Genomic DNA, 14,129 nt, shown 5'->3' with positions numbered 1-14,129 from the left:
TTCACCCAGACTACGGTTTAAGATTAACAGTTAAAACTAAATCTATGGATTAAACTTCAGGTTAGCTTTAAAGGTATAACTCACCTTTTCTGGTCTCATTCACAAGCAGTCAGGAAAACACTTTGCTGCATCCTCACTGCTCTGTGTTGCAGACGTTGCTGCTTAAAATAATTTATTCTCCTTTTTACGAATCTTCTTCCACCAACTTTGGAGCAAAGCAAAGTGACATCAGCTGTATGCATGTGGTGATAAATAAAGACACAGTAGCTAATATTTTTGATTTAGTTCTCAACTTTATGTCGTAGTTGTGTTGGACCAAACATTTGTATTTAGTTTAGTTTAGTTAGGACGTTTAAAAATTAAGGTTAAGATACAGTTTGCTCAGTCAAAACAATAAATGTTCCCATATGAATTTCACCAACTAGAAATGCCAACACTAGGTTGCTGAGCTAAATCCCACAGTTGTAGTCTAGTTCCATTGTGGAAGGTGGAGTTACATGAGGTCAAGACATTTGAACTTCTTCAACTCTGACTGGTGCAGAGGTCAAAGCATTTAACTTGTTGTGGGGTCATTAACACCTTGAGAGTCACTGGCCATGATGGCCCACCCCACCATCATGTGAGTTTTTAAAGTCACATGAGTTATGGAGTGGACTGGTGTTAGGCTGCCTGAGGAGGGACCTCAGGCTTGGTGGGGCTGTAGCCTGTTTCCTCTGTTTAGTGACAGTTGTTTCTATGAAATGTTGCAAACTTCTTTCTTTAATGGCAGGTCATTCCAACTTAATAATATCACTGAAAAACATCAATGTCAAACTCATTGGGGCTCTGGAGGACAAGTCATGGGAACTCATCCTGCAGGCATCAGCCCTGCTAGCACAGCTAAAAAGATAAAGACTCCATTATCATTCATTGCCATGACAGACTGGATAAATCCAACTTGTTATTCTAAATTTCAAAAAGTCAGCTTTCTTATTTGTTGCAAGTGAAGCTAAATAAACACATTGTGGTGCCACAAGACTACACAAAGCAGCTATTTAGAACTAGTTACTTTACTTTAATGCAGTAAAATGTTTCTCGATGCGTATTTCATTTGTGTAGAGCTCAATCAAATTACTATACACTGCAGAGTATTGCTCAACCCCCAAGCAGACTGCGGCGACTGTGTGGCGGCTTCAGACTCTAAACACCCAGGGTGGCGTTGTCCGCTTCCGCTTGTCTTCTATACTGTGGTCTGAGGGCGGATTTGGATGGGAAGGGACGCTGTCATACCGTGACGGGTGACTGTGACCGTGACACCAGTTTCCTGTCTCTTTATTTCCCGTGCCCCCCTCCCCCACCTGCTACTGCCCCCTCTCCTTTGCTCCCTGGTTACCAGATGACAATAGCTGCGCTTTGACCAGGCAGCCAGGTTGAGTCTTTACAGATATCTACGTCACTGGGACTGTCAAGACAATGAGCACAAGGCCCTGCAGGCGCACCGCACACACACAGCACAGCCGCCCGCTCAGGCTGGCCGGGCACATTATCCACCATGAATCATGAGTCTGGATATGAACCAGTGCCCCCACAGAGCATTGTTGACCAATGATGCTTTTGGAAGAGCAGAGGTTAGCAGTTTATCATGTCACAGTTGAGATTTGTCTTTGGGCGGGCTTGTTGTGCAATGTACAGAGATGGAAAAGAATAACAAATCACTCCAGTCACATATTTTTATTGCACAAACCAGTGTCAATTACATTTAAATTATTGCACCATGAATGCAGCATCTGCAGACTCTTTTGCTCCCTCCCAGCATTCATTTGACATGATGCCCGACAAAGAGTCCGTTTCTTTTCCGGAACCAGTGAGGATGTAGTTGAGCCCACCATCAAAACCCAGGGTGTCTCCGCTTACAGTGTCCAAGGGCACAGGTGTGTCCGGGGCGATGGGACCACACACCCTGCTGACCGCCGGTCTGGTCGCTGTGACCTCAGAGCGGGGCGCTGCTTCCCTGCCCCTCACTATCATTAGCCCCGCCACACTTCCATGCTGATGCTGGTGACGGCCTTGGACAAACACTGCCATCTGAATCCAGTTAGAGGAGTTTAGCGCTTTGCGGGCTAGCGTGCGAGCGAGCCCCCGAGCAAGAGCGCGAGCGGGGTAGGAAACTTTAACTCACGTGTGGTCACTCCAGCTTTGAAGCCCCGCCGTCTTCAGTGGGGAAAAAATGACAAAATTATTGAAACAGATGTAGCGGTGGGCCTGTAGCTGTAGCAGGGCTAATGGACATTAAATTATAGTGTGGTGATTCCTTTTGACTGAAAGGGTGGTGAGGAGATCAGACAAGCTACAGTAGTGATTATGGTGCCTAATTGTAATTAAAAAGTTGAACCTCCTGTAATGTGCGGCTATCATGGAAAATAAGGCAGAATGAGGGAAGTGAATATGAAACCTGTCTCCACTCTGACCCTGTTCTTTCCTGCTTTTGATCAACACCTTCTAGGAAACGTGTCTTTCTAATATTACTAAAGCGTGAAAACTCGCTAGGCCTCATCAGCTGTGTGTTGACGCTGTAAACAGCCTCACACGAGAAGGAGGCAGCCTTTGCTCACTCTGGGCTTTTGTCAGATTGCACAGGAACCGATTGACATCATAATGCAATGCCACCGCTGTGCAATCAGGGTTTCTGTTTCTGCTGTTTCATTCAAGGTCAAAGATTGCTGCATGAACTGAGCCAACCTTTAAGGCTTTGTGCCAAATGAACACATATGTACATTTATGTTGTAATTCTGTGACGCAGTACATCAGTGTCGGAGTCTGCCAAACTTGTTTTCTGGGACTTTTCACTGATGAGCTCAGGTATGTTAGTTGCTTGGTGCCTGAGGCCGCGTAAGGAAGCAGGATATCTGCCAGTAAATTACCTCAGTGAATTACTTTATCAAGTAAAAGGGAAGTAGGTGGGACTACATGCTTGGGCCGGTGTTAGGGGGAGGAGCCATCGATCTCTTGTTAGACTGTGGAGGCCAGGCAGTCAAGTCAGCTTTATCGCTATATGTTTCCTGCCCGATGCCACAGAACAGAGAATAGAGAGAGGAAGCAGCAGAGTCTCAGACGCACTGAACAAAGTTACTGCTCTTGTAACTCTACGGGATTTCTTCTGAGTTGTGTTAGGGTTTTTTTTTTTTAAGTAACAATGGGATTATGTTGCTCTGAAAAGCAGAAGAAAAACTTTGGGATGTTTACCAGTTGGAAAAAGGTGAGTTAGTTGCGATACTGCTTACACTTTGCTGTAAGAGTGTGGTTCGCCATGAGAGTGATTTACCGTGGAATATTTAATTTGATTTTATCTCAGTTAATTGATAATATAGACAAAAAAATTAAATATTAAATTTTCTTTTCTTTTTTTTTTTTTTTTACAAATTACACTGAGAATGTTGTTTAAGCTTGGATGGATCATTGTGGATTCAGGTCAGTTGGCCGAAGCACGCGAAGTTGGATGCAGGTTAAAAAAATGAAAAACACTGTTTGCATTTATTTAGATGAGTTTGAGGTGTTAATAGTGTTTCATAGCATTTACTTCTACATTTGGAACACAATGGCTTCAGGATGCACCTATTTTGAATATTCAAACTTGTTAAGGCATCAGCTCATCAACTTCTGCAAACTGACCACAACTTTTTTTTTTTGGTAGAGTTTATGTAACTTCTTTTGGTTTCATAAGTTGAGGTTTTGTTCTGAATGTAGTATGTACTCTCTGCTAACGCAAAAGGATGTGTGAGTTAATACCATGCCTTGAGTAATCTATTCTCCTGAGCACAGTCATCTACTTGTCACCATGCCGTGAGCGTATGCTGTGTGTCTGAGCTGAACTACATGACCCAGAGTGACTGACATGTGGCTTTGTGCCTGATTCATTTCCTAGAGGTCACACAAATCCACACTGTTCCGCTGCTTTAAAGAATCAATTACAAGTTCCCTTTGAATGGAATAAAGCCGTCTGAATCCAAGCTGAAATTTTTGTTCTTACGAGCTCTCTTTGATTTTTATGGACTGCCTCTGGCAGTCTGGGTTTTGAGTGCGGCCAACGCTTTGAAAGTGGTATTCAAGTTTCACAGTCAAGTAGATGTTAGCTGTCTGCTTGACAGCTATTAGACAGCTGTGACCAGAGAGAGTCTGGTCCAGTCTGAAAAGAAAAGACCCCATTGTAAGAAATAAAAAAGACCCTGGAAAAAGGCACAATCATGGTTGATTTATTTTCTCATAATGTTTGAACGCATTGTAGAAGCAGAAAAGCATAATCGCTTTTTCAGGGCATGGAATTGATTGCACCATTATCCCATTGTATTAATTAAGAAGAGTTTGACTTGGATTTAGTGCCTCTCTTTATTGTGGAGAAAAGCCACCGTGCAGCTCGTTCTGCAAGAAACAAATATTCTGTCCTTGCAGCATCCAGACTAGTTGTGTCTGTCTCAGGGATCTCCGTGGATTGTGTACTGAATGTGTGTGGTTGTGCATTGAATGTGTGTGTGGTTGTACATGCATGTGCGTGCGTGTATGTGATGGGATGCGCTGTGTTTAGAGTAGGGACCACTGTGAGAACGGCGGAGTGGGCCACGTGACTCTGTTGCCATGGCGTTCAGGTTGTCGTGCAATTGGTGGTACACTGGTGGGCTGCAGACTGAACACTCTCTCATCTGTTTGTCTCCCATCGTCTCTATTTGTGTCTCAAATAGAGAAAAGTGCTGCAGTGAGACAGGGAAAGCGTCTCGGGGTGATGTTGTTGTTGTGGACAATAGCTGATAAGTGAGAAGAATATAGCGCAGACTGAGCAGCAGCTCCACATGAAAGAGACTCAAACCCAGTCTGGTAAATGAACACCCAGCGTCTCCTCACCCATGTGATAAACACTGTGGTGCTTTGAAGCCTCACATTGCGCAGTATGCGTTGGATCTGTTCTGCATTACTGAGCAGGGGGGAGCAAATCAAGAAGGGGGGGTAGAGATGGGGGGGCAAAGAGATGGTGGGAGGGGTTTTGCAGAGAGTATAGGAGTGAGGGAGAAAGAGAGAGAGAGGTGTGTGTGGGGGGGTTCTCCAAACTTGTGTTTTCTGCAGTGCTGTGCATGGTTCAGCTGTAGCAGGGGTGGGAGGCAGAGAGAGAGAGAGGCTCTAGCAGCCTGTCTGCCACAAGGGGCTCTTACAGCTAGAGTGCACCCCCCCCACCCCCCCTCTTCCTCCTCTCCGCCTTTCTCCGTCCCTCCTTTCCTTTTCTCCCTCTGCCCTAGAGCCTGCCATTCCTTCTTTCCTCGCCTCAATCTGGGCTTGGGAAGGCTGGAGCTCCCCCCTCCTCCTCCTCTCCTCCTCTCCTCCTCCTCCAGCTCTCGCGTGTCACTGGATAACATTTGGATGGTGGCAAGAGGAGACGGAGGTTTAGAGAGACGGACAGAGGCAGCGAGAGCAAGAGAGAAAAGGGGGAAAGGAAATTGATCGCGTCCAGGGGGATTCCATCACTCTCTCCAGTGGCTTGCGATCGTGGAAAACAGTGGGCGACGCTATGAGGAGGCGCATTTGGCCAGGGATGTAGGGGGGGTTCACTGCAGCCCCTCTCTAGAGAGTTCAGCCGGGGCGTTTTTTTTTGTCGTTTTTTTTTAACCAGAGTCGACCGTTGGAGCGGCGATCTGGTGGCGCCTTGAGCTCCAGGCAGTAGGTTGAGCTCAGCCTTGGGGGGTCCACTCAGAGAGGAGCATACAGGGCTTCTGCTGGGGAGCACCAGGGGCTCAGCACAGCTCAGCACCATGCCTGAAGCCAACTACCTGTTCTCTGTGTCCTGGGGATACATCAAGGTGTGTCCCACAGGAGATCTACCATAGATGGGACTGTGTGTGTGTGTGTGTGTGTGTGTGTGTGTGTGTGTGTGCTCATGCCTTTTCATTGCAGCTGGTGAAATGTCTCTGATTACACATTGATTTGATTGTGTTTTGATTACACACTTGGATGTGTTTGATTAGCTCGGTGGTTTGCGTGCACGGGCAAAAATCTGGCGCATCTTGTTCCCCTGGAAAAGTGTGCATAAACATTAGCTTTTTTGTATATTATGCATCGCAGTATTTGTTGAAATGCTAAGCAGTCAAGTGTCTTAGTGGCTAATTTGAACCAGGCTCAAGAAAACATAAACACAGACCTTATATGGCGCATAAAAAAAACACAAAGGCCATGTTCTCATGGGACACATTCCAGTGGAAAATAACAGGAAGTGCTTGGACCATTTGCTCAGAAACTGCAGTAAAATGATTTAATAATTATGCTTTTGATTGTGCACATTATTTAACATAATGTCGGTTTTGTGTTTTTTTTCTCTTTGCCTCCAGTTCAAGAGGATGCTGAACCGGGAGCTAAGCCACCTGTCTGAGATGAGTCGCTCAGGCAACCAAGTGTCAGAGTACATCTCCAACACCTTCCTAGGTGAGTGCTGCAACACACTCAGATGCAAAACACACACACGCACACACCATCATAAAAATGTACTGCGTGCATCACTGCAGTGTGAGACTCAAGTGAACCCACATCATCCAGGAATGACACAGTCTGTATGTGGCAGGGGTTGTGAGGTTACTGCACCACTGCTCTGAAAACCAGTCTGATCTGGTCTGGGGGACACAGAGGCAGAGAGAGTCCTGTTGCTCTGACTGTAGAGCAGTGTGTGTGTGTGTGTGTGTGTGTGTGGGGGGGGGGGGGTGGAGGAGAGGAAGACTTCGGCCGCCCGGTGCCATCAGGTCCACATAGACGCTGCATTATTCATCGTCAGGACAACGGTGTTTCCTCGCCTCCTACCAGCCAGCCAGCCAGTCTGCCCCTCCTCAGCTCTTCCACCTTCCATCCCATCCAGCCAAGGCGCTGGTTGATGCACGCCAGAGAAACTAGACCCATTTCCTAACAATAGAAGCGGTGCAGCAAAAAAAAAAAGGGAAAATAGAAGAAGCGCTGTCTGCATGAGAGAGGAGACAAACACCACAAGTTTTTCCTTTGAAGCTTTGGCGGTTTTTGTTGTCATCTGCATTGCAGCTAACTCCTGTCAGGTGTAGAGGGAGAGAGAGATCCGTTTCTTCCTGTGCTTTGTGGAGGATGCAACTGAGATGTTTTTTCTTCTTGACTGCGGCGTGCGTGTGTGTGGTCATGCACAGGCTGAGGGAGCCTTGCGCTCACACACGCTGTCAGCTGTGTGCAGCATGTGAGAATCACACTCAACCAGCAGACAGACTTGAATCACATGCTGGAAACAAACCCGCACATTAATAAGTCCCTCCTCTAAACTAAACATTTCAGCTCAGTATCAAGCACAGTTCTCTGGATTGTTATTACAACAGGGCTGCACTTCTCAGAATCAATTTGTCACTGACACAGGGTCAGATCACACCAGCATCTCTTGACCATTCAGTATACCTGTATGTGATTAAAGCTGAGGTTTTTATCTGAAGGATTCCTCGCTCATGAAGCAACTGTCAGTGTAGTTTTAATGTGTTGCCACGTTGGTGTGAAAAGTCAACTATCTCCTTCTGTTAGCTTTGTTTACTCAGTACAGTAGCAACACAAGCCAGGGTGCTCACCCAGCAGCTCCCAGATCAGTTTGGCTTTTTATCTGAAAAACATTGTTTTTAATATTTTCCAATCTTCGCTTTCTCTCCAGACAAGCAGAATGAGTTGGAGCTTCCATGTCCAGTTCCAAAGTCCAGGGAGAGGAAGAGGAGGCAGGGCCATCATCATCATCAGCAGCAGCAGCAGCAGCAGCAGCAGCAGGGTGGGATGATGACTCAGATCAGCGGGGTGAGGAAGGTCAGCCACACGGCCAGCATCTCCGGGAGCACAGGCAATCGCTTCGGGGTCAAGACGGACCAGGAGGAACTGCTGTCAAAGGTAGGATGATTCACATGTTAGTGAATCACATGATTTTCAAGATTTTTTTTTTTTTTGCTGAGACACTCACGGTCGCCTCATCTGCTCCCTCACAGGACCTGGAAGACATCAACAAATGGGGACTGAATATCTTCAAAGTGGCCGAGCACACCCACAACCGGCCGCTCACGTGCATCATGTACACCATCTTCCAGGTCAGTGCCCTGCCTCTTCATCCTCCTCGTCTTCACACACCAAGGCAGACAGGGCTGTGTGAAAGCATTCATACTGTAAAAAAAAAAGAGGGAGAAGCGAGCACTCACCCAAAAAAAGGATCAAACTTAAGGAGGTGCACGGCTACAGCAGCAAACTGAAAAGCATTCAGCATTCATCCTGTACACATCGGAGGCGTGAAGAGCCCACGTCAGCGCGTACAGTCTGTTCTCTGTGATGTAGCACTGCAGCAGCATCTGCTCAGGAACATTAGCAGCTGAAATTGATTTCTAAGCACGCATCATCTTGGCAGGAGAGAGTGTTTTCATTTCTCAGCTCCGTCTATTCCGTAGTGATGATTCACAATTTGATGAATGTGGTTTTATTAGTGTGCAGGTGAACATACACTATCTACTCTTAGAGATGCTCGAAAGGACAAACAGCACGCTGTCACGTTATAGTTTAGGCATCACCGGGACGTTGTTTTCCTAACCCCCCCCCCCGCTCTGTTGTCGCACACAGGAGCGAGACCTGATGAGGACGTTCAAGATTCCAACGGACACCTTTGTGACGTTCATGCTGACCCTGGAGGGCCACTATCACTCGGACGTGGCCTACCACAACAGCCTGCACGCCGCCGACGTGGCCCAGTCCACACACATCCTCCTGTCCACCCCCGCCCTGGATGTAAGCTTGTTTCAAATCAGTTTGACTTCATATACTGTCCCTTTTTGTTGTTCAATTGCTCATCTTTAGCTCGACAATGCTCGTGCAGAATTCCAGTACTTAACCAGCAATTAAGTCTGCTTAGAAATATTTATCCTTAATTAGTAGTTAGAACATGATGCAGATAAAGTGTCCTCGCCTTTTTCTCAAAGCTATTTACTATGATTTAATGGGGTGACTGGAATTAGCGTCACCAATACCGGCGCGGCTCTGTAATGCATTCCTCGGAGGTTGACACAAAGGGATCGGCCTCTGCTGCTCAGCCAGTTTATTAACAATGAGAGCTCATTTGTATTTATTCCTCCTCCTTCTCCTGCCAATGTAGGCGGTGTTCACCGATCTCGAGATCCTGGCAGCCATTTTCGCCGCAGCCATTCACGACGTGGACCACCCAGGAGTGTCCAACCAGTTCCTCATCAACACCAGTGAGTTCTGTTCTCTCCCATTTTTTTTTTGTCTGTCGCAAAAACTCAGGAGCGATTTATTTAGTCTGCATGAACCATTTGCACGGTTTAATGGGATATGTCTCCAAAGGCAACAACGTGGGGTTTTTTTTAGGGATTTTGAATGGTTCCTATGGTTACCAGACCTGAGTTTAAAAGGCTCAATTTAATTTCTTCCTTCCTGTCATTCCTCCCTCTCCCCCCCTCCTCCACCTTTCAGACTCGGAGCTGGCTCTGATGTACAATGATGAGTCAGTGCTGGAGAACCACCACCTGGCCGTGGGCTTCAAACTGCTGCAGGAAGACAACTGCGACATCTTCCAAAACCTCTCCAAGAAGCAGAAGCAGACGCTGCGGAGAATGGTCATAGACATGGTGAGAGAACGTCTTCATCTCTGTCGGAGGAGGGGAGTGTTGAAAAATCACACCTTGGCTACTTTATCGCTCCTTTCCCGACTATTTCTCACATCGTTCTCCACATCTCTCTCTTTTTCTCTCTCAGGTTTTGGCAACTGACATGTCCAAACACATGAGCCTGCTGGCTGATCTGAAGACGATGGTGGAAACCAAGAAGGTGACCAGCTCTGGAGTCCTGCTGCTGGACAACTACACAGACAGAATGCAGGTAGGAGGCGCGCTTGTTCACAAACATCACACACGCGCTCATATATTTTTACAGAGATGTGCTCAATTTTTGTAATGGTTTTTCTTCAGGTGTTGCGGAACATGGTTCACTGTGCCGACCTGAGCAACCCCACCAAACCCCTGGACCTGTACCGGCAGTGGACGGACAGGATCATGGATGAGTTCTTCCATCAGGGGGACAGGGAGAGGGAGCGGGGCATGGAGATCAGCCCCATGTGTGACAAACACACAGCGTCAGTGGAGAGAACACAGGTAAACACACACATCCAGCTCCAAAAACAGGAAGGGAATCGTGTAATATTGTATTTTTTCCTTCGTACTGACGTCGCCGCTGTTTGTTTTTCCAGGTTGGCTTCATCGACTACATCGTCCACCCTCTGTGGGAGACGTGGGCCGACCTGGTCCACCCCGACGCCCAGGACATCCTCGACACACTTGAGGACAACAGGAACTGGTACCAGAGCATGATCCCTCAAAGCCCCTCCCCTCCCTTCTACACCAGCGACGGAGAGGGAGGCCCACTGGGGGAGCTGGAGGGGGGGCCGATGGCCAGCAAGTTTCAGTTTGAACTGACGCTGGATGATCAGCACGGACAGGGCGGAGATGAGGAGAGCGGGATGATGGAGACAAGCGACGGATGCGACGCAGTGGCACTTCAAAGCCATCCGTCTGACGAAGATGGGGTAGACATGGCGACGCGTGACGTCTCCCCAGCGGAAACATAGCTGAACTGATGGTGTTGTTTGAGTGCAGCATGTTGTGCTGTTTTAGCCTGAATTCATTTTATTGCAGTGGAGCAATCCTGCAATCTGGCTCCTCGGAGCTGCCTGGCTAAGAGAGGGCCTGACTGAATGTGGGACACCCCTGCAAACGAGGCTTGGAAACCCTGTGGCAGTTTGTTTTTGAGCCCGAGAAGGGAGCTGGAAGAGTGTGGCCTCTGTTCTTTAAAGAAGGGACTACTGTCGGACTGCAGAGGCAGAGCTGCAACTTGGTCCTCACGGACAAGAAAGGTGAAGTGGATGATATGAATCCATGTACTGGGACAAGTAACAAAAAATCCAAAACTTGCACTTCAGGACATTTTTTTATGTTCATTACAATTCTTTGTATTGTGTCAGGATTGGATGGAAGTGTCCAACTGAAACTACTGGTCAAGTAGTTTTTTCTTAAACTTGTTTAAAGGAAAAAAAAGTTGTGTGCCTTTTTTTTTCTTTCTTTCTTTCTTTTTTTTTCTTTTTTTTTTTTTTTTACAGCCGTGTCTTTTTTGTAAGTGTTTTTATAATTTATTGAACACATTCATGTAGCTGTAAAATTTGTCAAGTTTTCTACAGAGAGGACATCTTTGTCTCACACAGTCTTCCTAATGTTCTGGCAATAGTATAAGCTTGTTTTCACAAAAGCGTTCAGTGGATGTATTTCTAAAAATCAGTTGACTTCCCAGCACAATTTGCACTTTGTGGCATATAGAAAGAAGAGCGTGTAAAGCATCAGTAATTTACACTTTTATTGATTTATCCAAATATTTTTTCCAATTATTCATTACATAAGTAGTTAAATAACTCATCAATCAGATTCCTTTAAAAAAGAACATGTATTTTCTATCTTTGAGCCCCAAAACAACCAAAAAAAAAGAAACGAATTCCAAAGATGTAAGCACTTTGATGAATTCACTGCCAACTCTGACAAGTGTGATCACATGCTTCCCTAGTGTAACAAGTCCAACTTCCAACCAGAAACCAAATTAATCCCTCACATTTTCCTGTAGCTAAATAAAAAGATGAGGCCATTGAAAGTTTATTGCAAAGTTAAACTGCACCAAAAAATATCTAACACCCAAAAATCCACAACTTAGTTTTGTGCTCAGCTATATTCAACTATTTCCACCTTGTAATTCCTCCTCTTTTCATCAGCTCACACACTTGCATACACTTGTCGTAGTTAACTGCATCCCATCCTCGTGAAAATGCTTTACACCGTCACTCATTTTGAACTCTGAATGACTGTAAGACTGCGTGCACATTTATACAGACACCTGTCAGTGATATTATAATTGTATCTTGTAGTTATTATTGCAGCACTTTGAATATGTCGACAGTTCTGCAGCTGGTCGCTGATCTGTCCAACACTACCTTAGAGGTACCACGTTGTAAGGTGCAACCTTCAGAATAAGACGGAGGCCAACATCGTGTCATGACATGATACCTCCTTTGTGTGAGTGAGTGAGTGTGTGTGTGTGTGTGTGTGTGTGTGTGTGTGTGTGTGTGTGTGTGTGTGTGTGTGTGTGTGTGTGTGTGTGTGTGTGTGTGTGTGTGTGTGTTTCAGTATGTAAGTGGTAACACAGTTGCACAACCTTGCTGCACCCAGCTGTGTTGTGCTGACCCTTCAGCTGTTTGTAACAGTGTATTTATTATCTATTCCTTGTACATGATAATATTGATATTGATTGATAATATTCACTGTATATTTGTTATTATTTATATGCACTACCAAGTGTCAAATCACAGTTTGACTGAACTCGTCTGGTGGTTCTGATTTATTCTATTCAGCGAGCTGTTTTGCTACAAGACCATTACGTGAAGTTACACACTTCAGTTTTGGTAAATTTGAAATGTTTGGTTTGATATTCCAGCCAGAAACATTTGTACAGCCTAAAGCAACAACACCTCACACGAGGTGCAGAAGAAGCTTTTTCTTTTTTGTCTCTTGTTCCTGGTGGATGATGAAGGCTGGATATTTACTGCAGTATATTGTGTACGGTGACGGGTCATTGTACAGCTATAGGAATATTTGCTGAAATATATAACATTGTTTCAAATGTATTTTTTCAGTGTTTTCCTCACAATATATGGTAAAATTGTGTATGTTGTGCTCAACAAATGTTTTCTATCAGATTATTAAAATGGGCATGTATTACAGACTGCTGTGGTCTAAGAGTTTCTTTTTTTTTATCATCCTCCTGGCTAATGAAAAGTGTTTTGACCTACATGTCATGACAGCCAGATGTGTTTCATTCATATCCAGCTGCAGTGAAACAATCTTCATAAACATGTCATCACAACAAACCAACCGCTTTGGTTCCAGCTTTGCATCGCTAGAGCGGAAAAACCAGGTGGAAACAACAGAAGGAGGAAAAACAACTTGATTGAGCTGTGGAAGCTGTGACTTCCCTGCAGCGACACCAGTGACATCTCCTCCCTCTGATATGAGTTCACTGGTGCTGGACACACAGGCAGCAATGTAAACAGGAAGGGTAGAGATAGTGGTGCTATGTGCTGGGCCCTCAGGGCATTCACTCTCCCAGAGCCCAGAGCACCTTGACCCACTGATAAGCATCTGGAATACGTGATGAACAGGATGGCATGTTGAGTAGAATTAGCATGAAGGCAGAGATGACTGTAACAGATCTCCAGACCTGACTAAGTGCAAGAAAACAGAGGAGGGAAGACCGAAGGCATTTACTGATGTAATCTCATCTTCACTGCTCGTGTTCTGTGGAAGCTCAGTCATAGACTTCTCTGGGGTTTATTAAACCTTAATAAATAGACATGAATATTAATTCTGCAGTGCTAACAGTAATTGTGTCTTCTCCTCATATTCAGAGAGAGAGATTAAAATCATATGAGGTGGGATGTATTCATCATCACATCAGGGAGCTTTGAGAAGGCAAGCATCGCAGCTGTAATATTTTACATGCTAGGACAAAACTGGCAGTAGTCATGGGCCAGTGCTGGGAAACACTTACCTGCATGTCCTTTGTTCCTGACACAATGTAGGGCTTTCTAATCTAAATTGTGCTACATGTGTGATACATAATGAATGAATCACAGATTCAGTTTTGAATAACACGTGTGAGACATCAGACTGTTTACTTTGGAGTCTCTACATGTCTGGGTGACAACAGGAAACCTGAACCATCCTCTTCTTCCTTTAGATTCAGCAAAAATGAGGTAACTGTTTATGGTAAACACTCGCACAGACAGGGACTAGTGTTTTCCATGGTGGTGGTCCACAGTGCCATAGCAATGGGCAGTGAGTTTGTTTGAAAGTCTAACACAAGTCTTGTGGTCTGTTGGTGACTGACGTCAGCAGGGCGAAGGCGGACTTCCCCGGCCCGGCAGCAGTGTCTGTGAACTGCTTGGGTTCAGACTGGGCCCGAGGCTCTCAGCCAGTCAGCCTCCTTTCTCCACTCTAGCAGCCAGGCCCTGAAAGGGCCCACGGCCTGGGGCCAAGGCAGGA

At 45.7% G+C, this 14,129-nt stretch overlaps 1 protein-coding gene across 3 annotated transcripts in view; it reads left to right on the top strand.

Moving 5' to 3' along the window:
• The window catches only part of LOC146971137 (3',5'-cyclic-AMP phosphodiesterase 4B-like), a 51,535-nt gene extending 38,725 nt beyond the window's left edge, over positions 1-12,810 (top strand). For all 3 annotated transcript variants that reach the window (XM_085805208.1, XM_085805209.1, XM_085805210.1), the window contains 9 exons: positions 6,345-6,438; positions 7,661-7,887; positions 7,983-8,081; positions 8,602-8,766; positions 9,131-9,230; positions 9,469-9,623; positions 9,751-9,873; positions 9,963-10,145; positions 10,241-12,810. In XM_085805208.1, the coding sequence (XP_085661334.1) occupies positions 6,345-6,438; positions 7,661-7,887; positions 7,983-8,081; positions 8,602-8,766; positions 9,131-9,230; positions 9,469-9,623; positions 9,751-9,873; positions 9,963-10,145; positions 10,241-10,618 (1,524 nt within the window). In that variant the 3' untranslated portion in view covers positions 10,619-12,810. The remainder of the gene's footprint in view (positions 1-6,344; positions 6,439-7,660; positions 7,888-7,982; positions 8,082-8,601; positions 8,767-9,130; positions 9,231-9,468; positions 9,624-9,750; positions 9,874-9,962; positions 10,146-10,240) is intronic.
• The last annotated feature ends 1,319 nt before the right edge of the window (positions 12,811-14,129 follow it).

This window comes from Trachurus japonicus, chromosome 17, assembly GCF_045865225.1.
Source record: "Trachurus japonicus isolate A0001 chromosome 17, Traja_1.0".
NCBI lineage: Eukaryota > Metazoa > Chordata > Actinopteri > Carangiformes > Carangidae > Trachurus > Trachurus japonicus.
Note: the sequence above shows the minus strand (reverse complement) of the source record. Positions and strands in the feature narration are given on the sequence as shown.